The sequence below is a fragment of the Suncus etruscus genome, chromosome 8, assembly GCF_024139225.1.
Source record: "Suncus etruscus isolate mSunEtr1 chromosome 8, mSunEtr1.pri.cur, whole genome shotgun sequence".
NCBI classification, from domain to species: Eukaryota; Metazoa; Chordata; class Mammalia; order Eulipotyphla; family Soricidae; genus Suncus; species Suncus etruscus.
Window position 1 is genome coordinate 111,333,819 of NC_064855.1, and position 16,918 is coordinate 111,350,736.

General features: G+C 40.1%; 1 protein-coding gene across 1 annotated transcript in view; it reads right to left on the reverse strand.

Annotated features, from left to right (window-relative positions):
- UGGT2 (UDP-glucose glycoprotein glucosyltransferase 2) overlaps positions 1-16,918 on the reverse strand; it is a 128,457-nt gene that overhangs the window by 67,349 nt on the left and 44,190 nt on the right. Inside the window, exons 11-15 of the mRNA XM_049778517.1 lie at positions 10,717-10,808; positions 8,584-8,734; positions 4,440-4,559; positions 2,159-2,244; positions 1,302-1,437 (exon numbers count right to left, since the gene is read on the reverse strand). Of these exons, the coding sequence (XP_049634474.1) occupies positions 1,302-1,437; positions 2,159-2,244; positions 4,440-4,559; positions 8,584-8,734; positions 10,717-10,808 (585 nt within the window). The remainder of the gene's footprint in view (positions 1-1,301; positions 1,438-2,158; positions 2,245-4,439; positions 4,560-8,583; positions 8,735-10,716; positions 10,809-16,918) is intronic.

Below are 16,918 nucleotides of genomic sequence, written 5' to 3' on the forward strand. Positions count from 1 at the left end.
CTTCGATCCTATTGCTGTCCCAGCATCCACACCCCCCCTCAATCCTACCATTGTTCCCAGGTCCCAGTCATTGCAAGTACTACTATCAATAAATATGTGACATTCAATATTTCTTTATAAGCTTAAGTTTGTAAAGGAGGAAGAGAAAACATAGTTATTTCTGTGTGTACAGAGCTACCATACAATAAAGGATACAGACTTACATGAATAGAATTACAGGAATAGACTTAGACTCTAATACAGACTTAGTCATTATTTTTTTGTTTCTTTGTTTGGTTTTTGGGCAACACTCAGGGGTTACTCATGGCTCTGCACACAGAAATCGTTCCTGGCAGGCTTGGGGGTCCATATGGGATGCTGGGGATGAAACCCGGGTTCATCCCAACTCGGCTGCATGCAAGGCAAATGTCCTACCACTGCACTATCTCTCCGGCCCTCAGTTATTATTTTTTTGAAAGAAGATGGCTTTCGAGTAATTTAGTCATAGAGGGTTTGATCAATAAAAGAATTGAAACAAAAACGTTTGTATTTAATGCCTTTGACAGGATGGCTAGTAAGATAAAGATGATTTTGTTTGTTTTTTTGTTTTGTATTTTGGGTCATACCTGGCAGTGCTCAGGAGTTACTCCTGGCTCTATGCTCAGAAATTGCTCCTAGCAGGCTCAGGAGACCATATAGGATGCCGGGATTTGAACCACCAACCTTCTGCATGCAAGGCAAATGCTCTACTTCCATGCTATTTCTCCGGCCCCAAAGATGATTTTGGAAGTTCCTCAATATCACACAACTATCTCTAAACTGAGGTAGCTGGACTCGCAGTAGATGCTTGTCAGTTTGACAAGGCACTTAATAAAGTCATATCCATTACTAAGACAAAGGGCCTGAGATATGCCAATACTTATCCCACAGTATACAGTATGGAACCAAGTGTGTCCCCAATTACAGACACAGTTTCTATATTCTAAGAGCATGAATTCATGGGGTATTTAGTGATTTTCCTTGGATTTACAGAAATAAGCTAGAAAATTGAGATTGTTTTGTAAATTGTTTTCTTCAAGAAATATTCCTTATTAAAACAATGGTTGAGGAGCTGTGGTTGTGGTACCTTTTTACGCACCCTTTTTAGAGCCACAAGCCCTAAACTAAGTGGTGACAATACTATTATACTTCAGCTGAGAGTTCCAAGATCAAATTCATCATTATTTATCCTCCTTAGAACTTTTAAAAAAAAACCTGTGAAATGTCAAAATAGGGAAAATAAAAACACTGTATACATTTCAAAGATCAGAGCATAGACTCACATGAGCTATGGAATTAAATGCTTGGGCTACATTAGATTCTCTTGCAATATAGTTGAAAACTCGCCAAAGAGCAACCCCAGCATCTTCTGTTCCATCAACTTCATCATCTGAATTAACAATGAACACAAAACCAATTCTGGGGAGAAAGAAAAAAGATGAAAAACAAAACAAAGTCAGAATCACCTTCTGAACCACAGCTGAACCATGAAAAACCTCATTCCAACATCAAAATATGTTAGTAGCTAGGAGAAAATAGTACCATTTCAAATACCGTTGTTTGAAATGATTTGCTTTATCAAGCACATTCGCCAAAATACCAGTATCTACCAGATCCCTCCTGGATTGCCTGTCTTTTTCTGGTGTTGCCATTATCAAAAGATTTTTTTCCCCAGGAATAAAACAAAATAAATAAGTAAATAAAAGACCCAGGGAAAGGAATTTGGGGGTGGGCAGTGTTGGATCATGCCAGTAGGGCTACTCCCAGTTCAGTGCTTGGGGACACACATGGTGCTGGGACTCCAGTGTCAAATTGGGCAACTCCCGTCCTCTGAGTCAACTCTCAGACCCAAGAAAGGTCTTGTACTTTTGTCATAACCACTGAGAAATAGGGGCTACCTCTAAGTACCCAAAGGGACCAGCTCATCTTCTCGAGAAGGTAATGGGGGTCAACAAGATGACCAGACAACTTGGTATGAGCCCGTCTTCTGTGAACATATATGACCCTTCCCAGCACACATCCACCAAGTGCCTGCAGGGCATGGGGAAGAAGCTCTGCTTTGAGCTGCCATTTAATATTCTACAATCCATAGCTGGGCCACCTTCTGTTGAACTGTATAATGCTATGAATTCATAATTACCGAAGAGGATTTTTTTGTTGATAGAAGAGCACAGCAAGATTTATGAAATCCAAGGCATAATGTTGAGTGGGATCAATAAACAAAACCTAAAAGAAAATAAGATCTATAATCACTCTTAAAAATTTTTTTTTCTAAAATTCAAGTTTGGTATCATTTCTAAAGCTTAAAATATGAAATCCAAAATGCAACTTTCCTAGCAAGTCTTAAAAGAATCTTGACATATTTAAGAAATAATTCACGGGGCCGGAGCAGTGGCGCAAAGCAGTAAGGTGTATTATAAAGAATTACTGGGGCCGGTGAGGTGGCGCTAGAGGTAAGATGTCTACCTTGCAAACGCTAGCCAAGGAAGGACTGCAATTCGATTCCCCTGGTAGCCCATATGGTCCCTCAAGCCAGGAGCGATTTCTGAGTGCATAGCCAGGAGTAACCCCTGCGAGTCACAGGTGTGCCCCCCCCAAAAAATTAAAATAACAAAAAAAGAAAGAATTCACAGCTGAATTCTTTTTGAAGCTTGAATATCAAAAATAATATGTGAAACTAATTATCAAAATATCCCTCCTCTTTTCCCAGCACTTTTTTTAAAACAGAAATTGAAATATTTATAGAATAAAAATAAAATATTTATAAAATTCTCCATGATAAGTTTCTTTTAAAAAAAATATTGGCATGGCTGAAGTGATAGCACAGTCATTTGCCTTGCAAACAGCCAACCTGGGTTCTAACCTTGGCATCCCATATGGTATCCTGAGCCTGTCAGGAGTGATTTCTGAGAGTAGAGCCAGGAGTACCTGAACACTGCCAGGTGTGGCCCCAAAACAAAAACAAAAGAAAATATAGGAGGCAGGCAAAATAGTACCATGGGTAGGGAGTTTGTCTTGCATGTGGCTGACCCAGATTTAATCCCTAGCATCCCACATGGTCAGCCCTGCCCTGCCAGGAGTGATCCCAGAGCTCAGAGCCAGGAATATGCCCTGATTACATTGGGATAGCCCAAAAGTTAAAAAAAAATTAAAAAAGAAAGAAAACATACACTGAATTTTGACATCTTTTCCTACACCTCCCCCAAAAGGCATTACCGTATTTTCCGGCATATAAGACGACCGGGCGTATAAGATGACCCTCTAATTTTGCAGTTAAAACATAGGTTTTATTCGCTGTATCAAACAGAACATTCCTGTGCTGCAACTGTATGTACCACAGTGAGCCAATCACAACAAGCAAAAGTTCAGAGGTTATACTGTAATAGACTTCCTCTCTGACTCTGGCCAATCTGAGCAGGCTTTTGACAGTATAGATTCGGGTCTAGAACATTGTCTAATTGGCATGCATAAAAAGCCTGCTTAGACTGGCTGAGTTAGAGAGGCGTCCGAGCAGCCTGGCAGTGATTGGCGCAGGATCGAGTTGGAAAATTCGTTTGTGGCAATATTCAGACAATTTTCGTTTAGCGGCATATTGAAACATTTTTCGGGATATACTCGGCGTATAAGATGACTCCCGATTTTTGGTTGCCTTTTTTTGTTTCAAAAGTCATCTTATACACCGGAAAATACGGTAATTAAAGCTTGCTTCAGGTTGCTTGAGAAATAAGATATTCACATCCTTAGGTCAAAAAGAAATAAGGCCCTGTGTACTTTGTGAGTATTTCAGGATTTGCTTTGATTGTTCAATATCATAATAATGAGCTAATATACTAGATGATTAAGGGGTATATGCATTATATCTGAAATGCACTGAATTTCAATAGTTCTTTTTTTGGTGGGGGCCACATCCTTTTGATGCTCAGGGTTTACTCCTGGCTAAGTGCTCAGAAATTGCCCCTGGCTTGGGGGGGACCATATGGGACACCGGGAGATCAAATTGCAGTCCTTCCTTGGCTAGCGCTTGCAAGGTAGACACCTTACCTCTAGCGCCACCTCACCGGCCCCAGTAATTCTTTATGACACAGAAAACAATGTCTACCATGTGTTGTCTTGAGAAAATGTGAAAGTAACCCAGAAACATTGTAATAAAATTGCATATCAAAATGCATTAAGAGTAAATCATTGGTAGATCATGTGACATTGTTAGCTTTTGGTCCTTGGGTAGTTAAGCCACCTCAAAAAATTAGTTTCTTGTTATTTAGATGATTCATACTTACTAAGAGCAGGGTAATCAAGAGAATGCTTTATTATTATAACATTATAATAATATATACTATACATTATATGTACTATATAATATAAACATAATAATATATGTCTATATAAAAGTTACACACAAAGCGTGAAAATTCCAAACTCACCAAATTATGAAAGTTACGCCTCACAGGAGGTATCGACCCAGGGAATACTGGCTTCAGAAGCTCCTGGCAACTTGAAGGCCATGTGGCATACATTTCATCATTTTCTAAGTCATTCATCCACTAGAAAATAATCCAGAAACCTAAGACAACTATCTTAGCATGATACACAAGTCAATTTCAAAGCCCTATTTCACTCCATCACATGACAAATAAAATTGTACACTGGATTTTCTGAATTGGGGTCAGAGAGATAATCTAATGAGTAGGATACTTGCCATACTCTAGGCTAATCTACTGTGGATCTTTAGCTCCACATTTGGTCCTCTGAGCCCAGTCAGGAGTGATCCCTAAGTGCAGAGCTGGGAAAAAACCCACAGCACAGCAGGATATGGCTCAAAAACCAAAAATGAAGATGATCTCCTATGTTTGAGATTAAATATAAAACTAGCCAAGTATTATTCATAACACACATTATATGCAGCATTGGCGGTGACGAGGGCCACTCATTACCTTTGTGCCTTTCCTCCCTCACAAGGGAATCGCTATATGAAGATCTCTTCTGTTAAAAATGGCATAAAAATTATGCTTGATGACTCTGTGATTAGAGATGCCAAGTGTTCCATGTGCCAGGACCCACAAGTCTGAACCCTGATACCACTGGGTGTGTCTGTACCCTTCACAGCTTGAATAATTCCACATCTTTAAGTAAAAATCCATCTGGTCTGCTTGGCCAAGAACACTGGTCATGATCCCCAGTTCCCTGAGTACTGATTGAGAAGAAAAAAAAAGGATGATAAACATTTCTCTCAGCACTACAGGAAGCAATATGTTTCTATACCTCCCTCTCAGGCTTGGGCTATAAGCCTAGGGCACCCATCAAGGTAAGTTGTCAGATCAACAACCTGGATGAAATACTCCAATAGAGGGGGAAAAAATGAAATTGAACGAAGCCTCTTGTCAGATTCCATGATAAAAAACAAGTTTTTTTTTCTTTCTTAGGTTTTTGGGTCATAACCTGTGGTGCTCAGGGGTTACACTTGGCTCTGTGAAGTCGCTCCTAGTGGGCTCAGGGAACCATATGGGATGCCAGGATTTCAATCACCTTCTGTTCAAATCAGCTACTTTCAAGGCAAATGCTCTACCACTGTGCTATCTCTCTGGCCCCCCAAAATCAGAAGTTTTTAACTTTTCAGCTTGACAACATAATCTGTTGTGCGCAAGCAAAAGCAGGGTCCAGGCAACAGCTAAGAATCAGAAAATTAGACTCCTTGCCAGCAGGAGGCAAAGAAGAAAAGAAGCACATTTATCTTTGCTGCTGGGGGGTACTTTTCAAAACTATACCCTGAGAAACAGAATGTGACCAGAAAGAGACAATAATGCTGGGCTCGAAAAGCCAAAATCAAATAAGGTTTGCTTAAGTGGGAGGACCTGAAGGAGGCAGAAGAATTCCAAAGCAGAAGTGGAAACTAAAGAAGAAATGGGAAATTCTCCGTTCTGATACCTCGGGGGGAAAGATTGCTGCTGGGCCCTCAAATACAACATATGTGATAATGTCGCACATGTACATACACCCAAGAGAACAGGTCTATAGTAGGCAGAACCTAAGGTGGTACCCGAGTGAGAGGTCACAGTAAGGGGAGTTTAAGGGCAGACACACTACTCAAAACTGGACTTGTCATGGAGGCCCATAAGTGGGACAGCAGCAGGGCGGTATCTGGGTGGTTGTCTCATTAAAATAGGAGCCTTGGTACTCCCACTTTTGGACTCTCCCACATTTCCAGAACAGCAAGGGATGTCCTTCACTTTCCCAGCATGACCCATGCCCGCAGCTTTTTTTCCTATGAATGCCAAGAAACACAGATGCTTAAAGCAAAAGGCAGCCAGTGCCAGGGTTACTGGCATGGGCAGCAATTTCTTCCCTTTAAGACATCTGGTAGTGAGCTCAAGGAGAACCACATCCAGCCAACTCCAGCCAAGGACAGAAGCTAGCCCGGGGCTCAGAAGACACAGTCACAGCCTGTGGCCCAAGGCTGGAACTGTTTTCGACAAAAAAAATTGAGAACTGGGTCATTTTTCTTGAGTTGGGGGCCTCTGCTGCTTAGAGGCTTTGCTTTGGCGCTGCTGTGATCCCAGTTCTCAGATGGGGAAGTAAATTCCTACGTGGGGAGGCTACTCCAACAGAAGGCACTGCAGGATTAACTATAAATGGGTTAGATGATAAATAAAACATTAAATCTTACAAATAATTTTTTTGGGGAAAAAGACTTTTTTACTCTGTTTATTGTCACTTTGAATTCACTTCAGTGAAACACTGTATGGATTACAATGGGTCTCCTCCAGTGTTGAGTGCATAATCTTATGTTACACAATGATTTTTCTTTTCTTATGTCAAATACTTAAAAAATTAAAACTATGATGGTAGTATGGTCATGCAGCACTGTGCAATAACTTGAATACATCCAGAGTTTCCTGGTGGGAAATTATGTTGTATGCGGCTCATGGAATCTATATTTACTTCATTCAAGAAAAACTATTGATAGAGTTTGCTATTGATTGACTTTAAAGTCTGCAGCCGGAGAGGGTACCATTGGGCAGCATTCCCAATTTCAGCAAAGACGAGATTGAATCACAGCTGAAATTCCATTGGGGTTCAATCTGTGGAGGGAGTATCAGAGAATATAACCCTGAAACACTCAGCCCTGCAGCTTGGCCAGCTCATGCTGTATTTTCAAGGACCTGCTTGTGTGACCAAGGATGTTAAGGGAGCTCCCTAGGAATTGAGCGTAGGGAATGTTCTTTTGTTTTGTTTTGCTTAGGGGCCACACTCAGCGGCACTCAGAGCTTACTCCTGGCTCTGCACTCAGAAATACTCCTGGCTGGCTCGGGGGACCATATGGGATGCTGGGGATCAAACCCGGGTTCATCTCCGACTGGCTGTATGCAAGCTAAACACCCTACCGCTGGTGCTATCAATCTGGTCCCAACAGAGAATGTTCTGATGGGGGTGTCCTGCATGCATCAGGCCTTGATGTGTGCTGCAGTGGCTTGGCTTAGAGCTATCCTACAGGAACTGTCTCATGTGGGGAATATGAGGCTTCTCAGAAGATCTGGTAACTTAGACGGGTGACATATCTTTAAAATATCCTATGAAAACTCTGGACCCCTGAGCTCAAGGTTTTTCCCTGGCAGGTAGCACCTGACATGTCCTGGCCCGCATTGAATCTCGCATGTTCTTCACTGCACCGCCTTTCCTCCCTCTACCAGGATTCTTTTGCTCTTCATAAATGGCACTCTGAGGAAACATCTTCTGGCTTTGTGACTTTGTAAACTGCAACTAGGGGGATAACATCTTCCAGCTTTGTGAGTCTACTTTAATAAATCACCACACCCGAGGATAATTCTGGGGACACCTTGACACCCGAGCATAAGAAAATGTATCTGTTTATCTGGTTGGGAGAGTTAAGAAGGTTTCCTGTGGGGAGGACTGTTTGGAGCAGTCTGAAGAAAGATGAGAAGTTAAGAGGAGTCAGAAAGGAAAAATGCTTTCTTCTATATCCTGTCCATGAAGGTACAACACTGAAAGGAATAGTACAGTTTAAAAAGGAAGGAAAGAGAGCTATTTACAACCTTCTATAGAACATTCTAAGGGCTGATTTTATGCTTTATGCAAAGGGAGGATGCGTTATATTTTTTAAAAAGTAACTTGGGCATTAATACTCAGGCTAGAGTAGGGGGTGCACTGCAAGTTGGCCAGACAAGACCATCATCATTCTTCTATTATTTTAGCCCTCCCAGATTTTCATTACTTGACATTTGGCTGTTGCTGATGCTCACGTGGGTATTTCTCTTATGGGTTTTGGTTTTATCTGTATTTTATTTGTCTTGTTGAAAAGGACCATGAATGAGACTGGGCAGGGCTGGGTGGGTGGGTGGGGGGCAGAAGAGTATTTTCCTAGTTCTTATGAAGAATGAAACAAAGCAGAAAGAAGGAAAAGTGGATACAAGATGAAGAAGGGATGAGTCTAGTATTGCCTATATTCCCACAACTTCTTTCTAAAAGCTCAAAAAATATTCCAAAAAATATTCCCAAACCTGCCAATACTTTATGTTGCTGTTCTAGAATGACAGATACAGGAACACTTACCATGATAGAAGAATGCCTGATATCTAATGCATAGTCATCACTCCAAACATGTGAGTTTAATTTTAGAAATTCGCTCATATCTTCTGCATTGATCCCAAGACTGTGCAGGCTATTCATCATCTTCCCTTCCACTTTCAGCATACCCAAAACACTTGAAGTTTAAAGAAAATAAATGGCTTACTTTGATTTTCCATTAAAAAAAATCACTTAACAACACTAAGAACTTGTATAGAGTATCAGAAACAAATTTTGCTGCTATTTCTTTTATTACCAGCAAGAAAATATAAATAAGCATACATTAGTCTCATTAACACAAAAAATAAGAACTATTTGTTTTGTTTTGTTTTGTGCCATACCTGGCAGTGCTCAAGGGTTCCTCCTGCCTCTGAACTCAGAAATTAATCCTGGAAATTCTTTTGGCACCATATGGAATGCCTTGGATAAAACCTGGGTCAACTGCATGTAAGGCAAGCTCCTAACAGGCTGTTTGCTGGGGCCCAAAAGATAAGAACTCTTTAACTTATTTCATAAACAAGATAACAATATTTTTTGATTAAAGAAGTGAGACAACACACACATATAAGCAATCAAAAAGTGAAAGTGGAAATTACGCTTAAAAAAAAAAAAGCTGGTACCCGATGGGCCCCAAAACACAAGCAGAAAAAAGACATCTTACTGCATTCCCTGGCTTTAAAATCTCCTATAAAACGATAGTAAGTAAAAACAGTGTAGTTAGTACTGGAATTAAAGAAGTCTGTAAGGTTGATGGAATAGAATGGAGAGAGCCCAAAAGTAAACCCTCAGCTTCAGGGGAAGTTAGTTAACAATAAAGCAGATAAACGGCATCAGATGGAGGAAGAAATCAAATGGTGCTAGGGAAACTGGAGTTACACAAACATATGTGCGTACGTATACATAATTATGTTCATCACAGCACTAGTTAGAATAGCCAAGAAAAGGGCCAGAGAGATGGTACAGAGGTAGGGCATTGCCTTGCATGCAGCCAATCCAGGATGGACATTGATTCAAATCCCAGCATCCCAAATGGTCCAGTGGCTGCCAGGAGCAATTCCTGAGCACAGAGTCAGGAGTAACCCTGAGGGTCTTCGGCTGCCATGTTTCTTGCATTACAAATACATACTGATCAAAAGCTAAAAGAATTCTTAGCCAGGTAGCTTTGCTAATTGACCAGCGATACCCAGACACCTTGGTGACTGCTTCCATTCTGGTCACTTATTTACAGGATACTGTCCTGCAAGAACAGGCTTGTTTCTCCAAATGACTAATTTTGTGGGTACCCAAGTCCAATTCTTGAGCAGGGAGGTATATTGACCAGAATCTCTTTAAATCTAATGACTAAGGGTGACGATTTACAGCTTAGAGCTTAACATCTGTTCTGTATTACTAGCTTCCAAGTATCTGCCGTAAGAAGTCATTAAAATGACAGCAAAGCCTTGGCCCTGGGTTAAAGTACTAAGAGTGGCAAGAAAGACTGAGGTGCGGAGCAATAGGGGGACTGGAGGGGACATCGGGACAGCAGTCAAGGGAAATCTGTAAGGGCACAATAGTTAAATTTGTAAAAATAAAAACTTATTTTTCTAAATAAATAAGTTTCCTAGGCTTTCTCTCAAACCCAGGGAAATCAGTAACATCCTGCCTTCTACAAGTTCTAATTTCCTCTCCGGCAGATACACGTAACTTTATATTTTTCCAGCTAATTTTCTTTGTTTGGGATTGGGGGACCACTCCCAGCAGTCTTCTCAGGCTAACTCCTGGCTTTGCACTCAGGGGTCATTCCTCGTGGGACTCAGGGGATCATCTGTGATGCTGAGAATTGAACCCAGGTCGGTGCCATGTAAGGCCAATGCCCCTTCTGCTGTCCTATCACCCCAGCCCCCTAATTCCTTTCTTAGGAAACCTTCGTTTTGTTTTTCTCACTTGTCTAAGTGTCTCCTAGGTCTCCCCAAATTGTATGCTCTGAAACATGGGCCACCAGAGGGAAAGTGAAAGACTTTATCTTCAAGGTGATTACTTGCATTTTGATAAATACTGGAATCAGGACAATGTCTTATTTTATATCAACCACAGTGCTGGCCAACCACAGTAATAATGTCAGTAAAACTCAACACTTACCTAAAAGGATCGAAAGAATCCATGTCAAAGAGATGCCCATTTATAAATAGACAAGCATCACCGGGATTAATTTCATATTTACTGTGAAGATCCTTGAGAGAGACCAGAATAAAAACAGGCAGTATAACTACAGTCAAAAAACCTGGCAAGAGTTGTCAAACATGCTATAGAGATTTCAAATCTTAGCTGGCCGCATCTTGGATACATGCACTTAACTCTGCTCATATAGTATGAGAAACATCCACAGGCAATACACAAACAGATGGCCCTGCTATGTTCCAATAAGGCTTTAAAAAAAATAGAAAAAGAAAAGAAAATCCAGCAGCAAGCCAAGAGTTAACCTTTTAATTGCATTACTTTGCCCAACCCTGTTGTAAGAGAGAGGCATCCCTGGAGAGCTGGAGACACAAACTCTTTAAGATTTGGATTTCTTAGAATGTGATAACAGAGTTCTAATGATTACCTCCTACATTTTCTGTTAATTCGGTAGTTGGCACACTCCTGTTCGTTAATATATCCTGGGATTGAAAACTTTGGCACAAGTATAAGTATATGAAAAAATTACTGAAAATCCAAAAGGATTTCATTAAAATAACATCGACAGTATTTTCACTCAGTAAGTGTCTCCTGCATAGCCAAGACTGCTAGAAATTACTCCAGGGACTAGCCAGTAACAAAAGCACAAAAAGAGAGTGGTTTCTTTATCAAAGTAACAAATATTTGGATCATGATCAGCGTGACAGCCCTTCTTGAAGTTAGCATTTAGATCTGGGCAAGTAAACTCCAAATGCTTCAAGAAGGCTCCGCTTCCTCATCTGTAAAATGGAGCTTTCAGCTCTCTCATAGGTTGGGAGAATATATATCTGCATATATGTTAATATGCTATATGAACACACACAATCAGCCTTCACAAATGACGCATCTATGATCACAGAAGGTAGATAAGTTTTGCATTTCAAGGATATCATGTGATAGCGACATGACAGAAATTCTGGATAATTAGTTCTAGCAAAGCACATGTAGCCACTAGTTTGAAGATTCAAGACTTGCCAGAAGTTTTATTTTTTTTTCCTATATTATCATCTACAGAGAGACAAAGAACTAAGTTTGTAACAGGACAGAAAAACAATTTTCCTTGAAGTATACAGAATAAATGACAGGCCATGAAACCCAAAAACAAAATCACAAGTAAAAGGTCTCTGTATCTTTTAGCTACTTTAGTACCACACAGTCTATAAAATCTGTATTTTTTTAAAATTTTATTTAAACACCATGGTTACAAGGTTGTTCATAGTATAGATTTTTTTCACAAATAAAGTTATACATGATTGAGTTACAGTCTGTATTTTTAGCCTCTACAAGTACCCAGTGACTTCAGTGTGTCGGTGTTGATCTTGCACTGACCTTTCCTGTCACCCATTCCCTTTGGAGATTTCTGGGTATAGACACTGAATGATGCTGACAGATTTACATGTTACATGTTATAATTGTGGTCGCTAATAAAAAGGTGGCATCTACTGAGATGAATGGAAATGTGATGGACACTTGGGGGCAATGAGGAGGAATTTATTGTCCCTTAGCAAAAGCACTCAACACTGAAAATATGAGTTCTAAGCTGCCACCACCGAACTTTATGATGGGTCAGCCAAGAATGAGACCCAATATAGGAGCACTGGCAGAAGGAAGTTGACACTTCAAATATTATATTAATATTCTTACTCCAATATTCAAACTCAGCTATCTAAAACTCAATTATCAATAACTTTGTAAACTATCTTTCATTATGTAAAATTTTTAAAGCAATATGTAGACATATGCACACACGTATATGCAGGCATGTATAATGTACAGAAATGTATGAAGAAAGAAGGAGAACCTGACGTGTGAACAGTCCAAGTGAAAGTCAAGAGGTGGCCTTGACATATTTGTGATATATAACAGAAAATTGGGCATCAAATGAGGCCAAGTTGGAGACTTTTTCTGGACTTTGCCTCATGACTCTGAAGTCTTCCTTGGTTTGATTTGGGGTTCCCTCAGATCCTTGCTCAAGAGAGGTGGTCTCACTCTCCCTACTATTGGGCTGCTGGGAAAGACCTTTTTAGGTCCTCCTCCTGATCTGCACATATGCTTGCAACCTTCCAAATACACTCACCAGCTGCCTTTCAGCTGCTTGAGCCAATGTACCAAACCTTAGCCTCAATAACGCAGTCTGTACCCCAACCTGCCCCCATTTTACTGCTGATCAAGTTGCATGCTTAGATTGTTGTAATGTGGACTGTCACCCCCCAACCTTAAAATCACAGTATATAATTTTGCAAGTCAAATATATGCTACTGACTTAAGAACCAAACCCCAGAAATTCTGTCTCAAGACTGAATAGTCTCTCTTCTCTATGAGTATTAAGAAAAACTAAAAGACATTATTGTAATAATACACAGACACAACAGAGCTGGAAGGACCAGCCACGATATGAAGCTCATCACAGGGTGGTGAGTTCAGTTAGAGAAATAACTACACTGACAACTCAAGGGGGGGGGGAGGGATATGAGGGGCATTGGTGGTTGGAATGATACACTGGTGAAGGGGGGTATACTTTTTTTATGACTGAAACCCAACTACAAACATGATTGTAATCATGATGCTTAAATAAAGATAATCAAAAACATTAAAAATATTACAATATCTCAATTAGAAGTAAAAAATAAAATCACACTAAACACAGATTTATATTCAACTACAAGTTTCCTTGAGAACTTATGCAAGGGTGGGACCTTGAACAAAAGATTCTCAAAAGAAGGGTAGTAAGGTGAATCAGAAGGCTGCTGAAACACTGTCTTTCTATTGTTGGATGATCATGACAAATTCTTTCTCTTTCCTCTCCCTCCCCATACAAAGGTATTTGTTAAGAGAGCACTAACCATCAGAACTTTGACTATTTCAAAGTGATCTCTTAGAATAACTCTGATGAATATTTTGAGGGATTACAGAGTACCTTTCTACTTGAAGGCCACTATCATGCTTGGTTTTTGTTCATACCTTTTGCAGCTGTTATGTTGTTCAGTAATTCTACTCTGATGTGTATGGCATTTTTGCTCATTAATTTTTTTTGCCTGAATATTCTGTAGTAGTAAAATCGCCATTTGGGCAACATGGTATTTGCCAGAGAGACCTTTGTCCATCCTGAAATTGATACATTTTTAAATTTTGCATGCATTATTTCAGTTGAAGAAGCCAAACAGAAATTGCTCACTAATATAGTTTGGATTATTTATTTACATTTTAGTAGTATGAGTTATGCTTGGACTCAACTGTAATTTTCTTCATGCTCTTTCTGGGTGTAATTTATTTATTTATTTATTTATTTATTTATTTATTTATTTATTTATTTATTTTTTGTTTTTCAGGCCACACCGTTTGATGCTCAGGGGTTACTCCTGGCTAAGCGCTCAGAAATTGCCCCTGGCTTGGGGGAACCATATGGGATGCTGGGAGATCAAACTGCAGTCCTTCCTTGGCTAGTACTTGCAAGGCAGACAGACACCTTACCTCTAGTGCCACCTCGCTGGCCCCAAGGGTGTAATTTTTAAAGATCTCTCACAAATGGTCTCTTTCGATACTTCATTCAGTTCTTCTCAGACTAGGAAGATTCAGACTTCTGGTCTATTTAAATGTGCATTTTCTTCCAAAAAAATAACAGTAGCTTTACCCATCTGTTGCTGCATCTCCTCTGTTCATTTTTATTCATACATATTCCTTAGTGGCTAACTGCATACTTTAAAAAAACATAGTCTTCACTGCTGACTTTCCAGTTTTTATCATATTCATATTGATTATATACAAAGTTCAATATGCAGTTATTTTGCCAAAGTATCTTCAGTCAATACTTGGCTGAAGATATACTCAGAATTGCACTTATGATGAACAAATTCCCTGAATTTTTGATGGCCACAGTTCTGTAGTACATGCACAGATCACTTTGAAAGATGGCTCTCCTTTTGTTTTTTTAATATTTTATAGAAGCATCACTGTTTTTGAAGTATTGAATATTGTCCATGATAAATCCATCATATTTTCTTTCTAAGGATTCTGTGTTTTTTTAAGGTACAAAACAAATTCCCTTTATTTTCTAAAACCCCATAGCCTAACGATCAATAGAGAAATGATCATTTTTGGCCAAATTTCCCAGTTCTGGACTGCACCCTTGAAATATATGGATTCATATGTTCTTTTTTTTGAAAAGTTTCCCACTACTGCGAGGCACATTGTATTTTCCTATTTCACAGACTCCCTTAGAGATTTGGTTACTTCCCAACAGCTTCTCATGTGCTTGCCCTCCACCCACACCTGGTAAACTCAGCTGCAGGGACTCAGGTTTTTTTGTTTTTGTTTTTCCCATGTGCCATTCTTTTCCAAGTTTTGGACTCTTTAACTGAGTAGCCAGGTGCTAGCTTAGACTAACTTTGCAGACTCTGGGTTTTTATTTGTGTGTGTGTGTGTGTGTGTGTGTGTGTGTGTGTGTGTGTGTGTGTGTGTGTGTGTGTGTGTGTGTGTGTGTGTTTGGTCCACACCCAATGAAGCTCAGGGCTTACTCCTGGCTTTGTACTCAGGAATCACTCCTAGTAGAGTTAGTGGATGCTGGGGATCAAACCCAGGTCAGCTGCGTGGAAGGCAAATGCTGTACTTGCTGTACTATATTGCTCCACTTTAGACTGATTTAAAACATAACATGGCCAAAGCCAGACTGGCTAGCCAAGCTGATAATAAAATGTCAAATTATGCAATGATCATATTTAATTTTTTTGTCTTTTTTTGTTGTTTGTTTGTTTAGGAGTCACACCGGGCGGTGCTCAGGGGTTCCTCCTGGTTCTGCACTCAGAAGTCACTCCTGGCAGGCTCAGGGGAGGTTGGGATTCGAACCGTGGTCTGTTTGGGTCCTTAAATGTAAAACATCTGACTAATTCATGAAAATAGCAACAGGCTAAAGTAAATTCTAAGCTTGGAAGATTTCTGGAAATTTAAACATGGTCCTTAGCACAGTAGAATACTCATTTTTGGTAGTGATCTTAACTTTGTATTTGTCATTTTGACCTATCTCTACTGTTTCTGACCTCTTATAGTTCTATTTCCAATATGCTCAAATGTTGTAACTTAGACTGTATCATTAGTTGCATTTTACATTCACTGAGATCATCTTCAGGGACTGTCAGGCATCCAGTTCTTGTGCAGAGATATGCTTGTCATATTGTGACAAAAAACCACATTGTCATAGTGGTTCCTTCTCTGCCTTTACTGCACTCCCCACAATGTGGAATGCTTCCTACTATGGACTGGTCCTCTTGGCTCTCATATCTATTACAACACTAACTTTTATCTAATATCCCACAAATAAGTGTGATCCTTTTATGTCTATGTCTCTCCCTTGCCTTTTTTTTTTTTTTTTGATTTTTGGGCCATACCCGGTGGTGCTCAAGAGTTACTCCTGGCTGTCTGCTCAGAAATAGCTCCTGGCAGGCACGGGGGACCATATGGGACACCGGGATTTGAACCAACCACCTTAGATCCTGGATTGGCTGCTTGCAAGGCAAACGCCGCTGTGCTATCTCTCCAGGACCTATGTCTCTCCCTTTCATTTTACTCAACAGAATACTCTCAGATTTTTCTTTTTTCTTTTCTTTCTTTTTTTTTTTTGGGGGGGGGTCACACCTGGTGGTGACACTCAGGGGTTACTCCTGGCTATGTGCTCAGAAATCGCTTCTGGCTTGGGGGACCATATGGGATGCTGGGGGATCAAACCATGGTCCGTCCTAGGTTAGCATGGGCAAGGCAGATACCTTACCACTTGTGTCACCAATCTGGCCCCTCTCAGATTTTTCATTTCAATATAGATCCAAATATCATAACTTCATTTTCTTAACAGCTGCATAATATTCCACTCTGTACCAGTTTCTCTATCCACTCATCTGTTCTTGACCACTTGAGTTACTTCCAGATTCTGGCTATCGTGAAAGTGCTGCAATGAGCATATTAGTATAGAGAACTTTTCTGAATGTGTTTTGTGTTTCTAAGGTATATCCCTAGAAGTGGTATAACTGGATCAGATGAAAGATCAGTCTCTAGTCTTCTGAGGAATATTCATAATGTTTTCCAAAAGGCTGACCAGGTGGCATTCCCACCAGCAGTGAATCAGAGTCCCTTTCTCCCC